The sequence below is a fragment of the Miscanthus floridulus genome, chromosome 4 (assembly GCF_019320115.1).
Source record: "Miscanthus floridulus cultivar M001 chromosome 4, ASM1932011v1, whole genome shotgun sequence".
Taxonomy (NCBI): domain Eukaryota; kingdom Viridiplantae; phylum Streptophyta; class Magnoliopsida; order Poales; family Poaceae; genus Miscanthus; species Miscanthus floridulus.
Genome location: NC_089583.1, coordinates 64,101,292 through 64,107,715, shown reverse-complemented (window position 1 = coordinate 64,107,715; position 6,424 = coordinate 64,101,292). Strand labels below are relative to the sequence as shown.

Here is a 6,424-nt window from a genome sequence, read left to right as displayed (position 1 = left end):
GGGCACACTTCACCTTGCGGTGAATGTGTTTGTTTTTCGACCCCTACGCCTCTGACGTTCAAGGACGCTATGCTTCAAGACCACTTACATTTCTTTCCAAAAATACAAGTGGGCACACTTCTTCGGACGGAAATCTTTTTCTTTTTTTCTTAAGAGCACCATACATTCTTCGAACAATTTACTTCTCCAGCGATGACGGTGGTCAGAGATGTCAAGGACTCAAGCCTTACTTGTCGGAGAAGGTTAAAATGGCGTGTCACAGCATAATACATGGTGCTCAGGGACTAGCTGTGGGGGTATTAACCCCTATACCCTTACGGCTAGGCTTGGGCTGGCCCAGATCGATGGGTCCGGTCCACCAAAAGACGATGTGTGGCCCAGCCAACCTAATCGAAGTCCTGCACAAGGAGTCAAGGCGGATTTGGCGATCAAGCAAGATCCTGGTCGGTTAGAATAGGAATCCTTATCCGGCCACATATGGCAATTATAACTGGCTAGGATTAGTTTCTAGATCAATAACCCTACCCCCCAGACTATATAAGGCAGGCAGGAGATCCCTCTAAAAAACATCTCTCATTGACATACAACAATACAAATCAGACGCAGGACATAGGTATTACGCCTTCTTGGCGGTCGAACCTGGATAAAACCTCGTGTCTGTCTTGCATCACCGTCTTGTTTGTGGCTTACACATCTATCTACCGACAATCTACTACCTTGGGCATACCCCTAGGTAGACTGCCGACCATATTTTGTCGACATAAACCATCATAAAAGAACCACAATGAGTAACCATTTATTCTGTGAGTTTTTTGGGCTGCTCGTGACCGTGAGCACGACTATTATAATAGTTTGTAACCCTCTGCAGAGGTGGTGCACATTCACCGCGAGTCGTGATTCCCATATGCCCAGGTTAATTACTCCCATGTCACTGCCAAGGTGAGCGGGCAGGGTACACTATGAAGCCATTTCATAGGTTTCTCTAATAGGTTAGGGCCGCTAGGTTTCCTCGGTAGGCAGATGTTGGAACCCCCCCTTTCCTATGGCACATATCCATCGTGGCTATACACATAGGAACAGAGGCAGCCCTATACCCAACGTGGCAAGCCCCTTTTGGGCCATAAAGGTAACCTCTAACAAGCTAGAAAAGGTCCGATTACTGAGCTAAAGTCAGAGCCATATGACTCTCACGGTTGCACTGTCAGTCCCAGCTTTTGTCGACAGATAAGTCCTTATAGAGAGCCGGGAGCAACATGATCAAAAGTCATTTGCACCTTCGCCCTATGAATCAGTTGTTATAAATCATGTTTTACTTTTAGTTCCATAGAACCATTAACCATTGTATAGATCATGTTTAGTTAGAGCGCTAGCAATCTACCCATATGCAATTAACCCATAGGAGTCAAGGAAACGTGTCATCAAGTAACTAGTATGTCCTTATGGTTATCAAAGTTAAACACATGCACATGAGTGAATGATTAAAGTGAATAGGACATCAAGGTAGGCCCATGCTATACTTGCCTTGGTTAGCAAACTCTTGCTGATCCTGCTGGTCATCAAAGTACTCCTGGTCACCAACGTTCTCCTCACCGTCTGAACACGACCAACACAGCAACATACAACATTCCAGGAGCATTCATGCAAAGCAAACAATACTATAGTTAGAACAGTACACCAGCAGTATAGAAAATAAATTAAAATGTTTATGAAAAGAATCTACGTCTCGCTACGATCACTGGCAACGCGAAGTTCACGAAAAATAGAGCTAATACGCAAAAGTTATGATTTAAACGGGATTTCCTATAGCAAGTTATTTAATTAAATGTAACCATGAAATTTAAAAGTTACAAACATGATTAACAGTGGTACTAACACGTAGATTATGAAATTACGAAACTAGCAGTGATTTGAACAGGTCAATTCGGAGCTAAAATGAAGTTTTTATGAGCAAAACAAATCTAGTGGCACTTCTGTAAATACTAAAAACATATTTTGGACTAAAACAGTATACTTTACGTCTTCAAAATGAGAAAGTGTAGTCTAAAAACGTGCTTTGGACTATGGGTTAGGACTTAGAAAAACTCAGGGTCTCTTTAGCAATTATGCCAGGGCGAAAGGGTATCAGCCATCGGTGGCCGTTGGATCAAGAACGGACGGCTCGGATTAGAGAGGGGAAGAGAGAGAAAGGGAGGCGCCGGCTGGAATAGTAACTTCGGTGCGGCTGAGCCATGGACGGCAGCAAGAGCTCACCGTCATGCGGGAAACAAGGCCTATAGGCCACGGTTCGAAGAACCAAGGGCATTGGGAGAAAGAGGGGAAGCAGGGGATCTCGGTCAGGCCGATACGGCGGTCGCCATGGCTGGCGGCATGAAGCTATCGGACGCATGCGAATAGAGCTCAAACGGCCATGAAACACAAAATTGAGAGCACGGGGGGAAAGAGGGGAGCACGGTGAAGCTCACAACGGGGAAAACCGATGTCGATGGTGGCTTGGAGACGGCGGACCACGCGGAGGCGGACGGCGGATCTCAACGCGGTAGTTGTAGCTTCCACGGGCATGGGTGAACAGGAAAATGGAGTGGGGACGAATAGTATGGAGGGCAGGCGGGGTCCTGACTCGCTTTTGTAGAGGCCAGGCAGTGGGGGGCGCTCCCACGATGCGCGACGTGGGCACAGGAGCGGCGGTAGTTGTGCTGACGCGAGCGCGGCGGTTGTGGGAGGAGGGGGACGGCGCTAACGCGCTGGGCCCAGGCTGGCAGTGGCTGAGCGTGGGCGACGAGCGCGTGGTGCTGGGCCGAGCTGGGCCAGCCTAGGAAGGGATGAGGGGAGGGCGAGCGGGCCGTGGGGAAAAGGCCTGCGGGCCGAATGAGGAAGAGAGGGGGAGAGAAGAAGGAAATTCTCTTTTCTTTTTCTAAATAAATTTTCCAAACTCATTTTCAATTTGAATTTGAATTCAATTCAAATTTTAGTCAAAGCTAATCATTACAAAAACAAATGTGTAGTAGCATGAATGCATCAACATGTTTCTTTCCTTATATTTACTTTTAATTTCATAAAAATATTATTTCCTAAATTTGAATGCACATATAATTGCATAAATATATCAAATTTACTTTTTTTAAAAGAATTAGAATTTTTGGATGTTACATGTAGCTGGCCGAGAGGGCCAAGGAGTGACCGGACGCTACCACCTATGTGTCTAGTCACTTATTGATGCTGGTGGTTGGCGGGACCAGACACACAGGACGCGAGTCAGGTCGCGCTAACGTAGGCTGACGTTGGCTTCGTGGGCGCGAGTAGAGAAGTAGTATGAGGACCAGACGTAGGGGCGCATCAGGTCACTTGCAACCGGATGCGTCTAGTCATAAATATCACATTCTAGGAGCTTACTAGAACTGACCGGACTCGGGCTCGTGCGGCGTCAAGTCATTGGCCGAGCGCGTCCGGTCATCACTTAATGCACGAGTGATCAGGAACTTGACCATTGAAGTGAGACAACTGAGGTTTGGAGGTAGTGACACATGGACAGAGATAGTGGACCGGATGCTAGGGGTCTATGTCCGATCACACCCCGTGAAAAGATGGAGTGAGAGCCTAACGGCTCTATTCCTTTGGGGGCATCTATAAATAGTGTTTGGCCAGCTTGGGGATGTCTCTCTTGGCTCTTTGATATACTTGACATTCTTGTGAGCATAAGCAAACACCTCCCACTCATCTCCATCATTGATTCATCATCATAGTGAGATTGGGAGTGATTTCTAGTGCATTTGCTTGAGTGATTGCATCTAGTGGCACTTGGAGATCGTTGTGGCTGTAGAGTTCTTGTTACTCTTGGTGGTTGCAGCCGCCTAGATGGCTTGGAGCAGTACAGGAGCTTTGGCACGTGTTGGTGATTATTCGTGGCCGACTCCGGTGATTGTGACGGGTCTTGTACCTTCCTCGGCGAAGAGCCAAAAGGTAAGTCTAGTGGATTGCTCATGTCATTGAGTTACCTCACTTGTGGATAGGTTCTTGCGGTGTCTAATTATGTGGATGAGGTTTGTACAACACCTCTTAACCGCCGAACCACCAAGTGTTGGTCGACACAATGGGGACTAGCGTGCTAGCAAGCATGTGAACCTCAGGACAAAAAATAGTTGTCTCTTGCCCTTTGGTATTCTTCTGGTGATTGAATTGGTACTCATCTTGTGATTGGTTCACTCCTCTATGCGATAGTATAATCACCCTACTCACTTGTTTATATTCCCATGAACTAGTTGTAGCAAGCTCTTTAGTGTAGCAAGAATTGAGAGCTTGCTTTGTAGCTTAAGATCATCTAGTGGAGCTCTTTAGTGTAGCAAGTGTGAGAGCTCTTAGTGAGTAGTGACTTAGCCATTTGTGTGCCTAGTGATTATAGTAACTAGAGTTGTTGGATAGGTGGCTTGCAACCCTTGTAGAGCTAGAACAAGTTTAGATTTCGCTATTTGTCATACTAATCAAATTGCTCTAGTGATCTTGTAAATTTTTAAATAGGCTATTCACCCCCCTCTAGCCATATTAGAACCTTTTAAGTGGTATCAGAGCCATGGTCACCGTTTGTTTCAAGGCTTAACAACCTTCAGTGAAAATTATGGCTCAAATTGTGTTAAACCATGTTGGAGGCAAACCACCATTCTTTGATGGCACATCTTTTGATTATTAGAAGAGAAAGATGAAGATGTACCTTAGATCAATCAATGATAAGGTGTGGGATGTGGTAGAGAATGAGTTTGTGATTATTGACCCTACCAATCTCATTAACAATGACAAGATCAATAAGCAATGCAACACTATGGCACTCAACACCATATACAAATGGCATTGATTCAAAGGTGTTTGAGCAAATCAAAGATCTTGAGAAGACAAGTGAAGTTTGGGTGAGACTAGAAGAAACATATGAGGGCACTTCAATGGGAAAAAGTGCCAAGCTCTACATGCTCAAAGACAAGCTATCAAACTTCAAGATGAAGGATGATGAGTCCATCCTAGAGATGTTATATAGGCTACAAGTCATCATCAATTATCTCAAGAGTTTGGGTGAGAAGGTGAAGGATGAGGACTTCTCTCACAAGTTCTTAATGTGTTTTCCAAAGAGATTCAAGACATTGAGAATCATCATCTTTATAGGTGGATTGAAGGATGTTACTCCAAATAAGGTGCTTGGCAATGTGATGACCGAAAACCAATACAATAGTGATGGTGAAGAAATTGTGAAGGAGGAAGGCAAGAAGAAGAAGAGTGTGGCATTCAAGGTCGGCACTTCATCCTCCAAGAACAAGAGCAAGGACAAGGCTTAAGAAAGAAGAATCAAGTGATGAAGAATGCTCTCATGATGATAGTGATGATGAAGCACTAGCTCTTTTTGTATGCAAGTTTGGCAAGATGATGAAGAAGAAAGGCTATGGTGCAAGGAAGAGGAGAGATCTCTTCAAGAACAAGGAGTATATGAGGTTGTGCTACAAATGCAAGAGCCCTGATCATGTTGTAGTAGATTGTCCCTACAATAGTGACAATGAGGATAATGAGAAGAAGAAGAGCAAGAAAGATAAGGAGAAGAAAGAGAAGAAGATGACCTTCAAAAAGAAGAAGTGTAGATCCTATGTTGTCACATGGGATAGTGGTACCTCCACCGATGATGATTCAAGTAATGATGACAAGGAATCAAAGAAGAAGGCTCTAGCACGCATTGCTATCAATAACAAGCCTTCATTATTTGATACTCCATCATGTTTCATGGTCAAGGGCTCCAAGGTAAACTATGATGAGAGTAAAAATGATGATAGTGAAAGTGAAAATGATAGTGATGATGATGAGTTCTCGAATGAACAACTAATGAACATGCTAGAACAAGTCAACTCAATAATTAATAAGAAAAACAAGAAGTGCAAAGATTTGCTAAAGAAGCTTAGTGCTCTTGAGCAATCCTTTGATGAGCTCAACGCTACTCATGAGATCCTAGTGGAAGCCCATGAGAAGCTTGGCAAAGCTCACACCAAGCTTAAAAAGGCTCACTCCTTGCTTCTTGAACAAGAAAAGGAAAGGGTTATAGTATCATGTGATGTGGGCATAACATGTGACATTATTAAAGATTCATTTCATGAACCAATTGTTGTTGCTCCCACTAACCTTTCTTGTAGATCATCATCCACCACCGCTACCACTCCTACCTCTACTACTAGTGATGGTTTCACTTGTGATGCCTCACTAATGGTTGAAAATTTGACTCTTAAGAGAGAGGTGGATGAGCTCACTCACGCCCTAGGCAAGGCCTATGGCGGTGAGGCCCGCTTGCTAAAGTGCTTGGGTAGCCAAAGGTTCTTTCTTAACAAAGAGGGATTAGGCTATACCCCCAAGAAAGGCAAGGTGGCCTTTGCTACTCCCAAAGCTAGCTTTGTGAAGAGCAATG

General features: G+C 44.5%; 1 protein-coding gene across 1 annotated transcript; it reads left to right on the top strand.

Moving 5' to 3' along the window:
• The first annotated feature begins 5,400 nt into the window (after positions 1 to 5,400).
• LOC136548569 (uncharacterized) lies at positions 5,401 to 6,197 on the top strand. Its single transcript, XM_066540049.1, has 2 exons — positions 5,401 to 6,060; positions 6,156 to 6,197. The coding sequence occupies exons 1-2, from the start codon at positions 5,401 to 5,403 to the stop codon at positions 6,195 to 6,197; spliced, it is 702 nt and encodes a 233-aa protein (XP_066396146.1).
• The last annotated feature ends 227 nt before the right edge of the window (positions 6,198 to 6,424 follow it).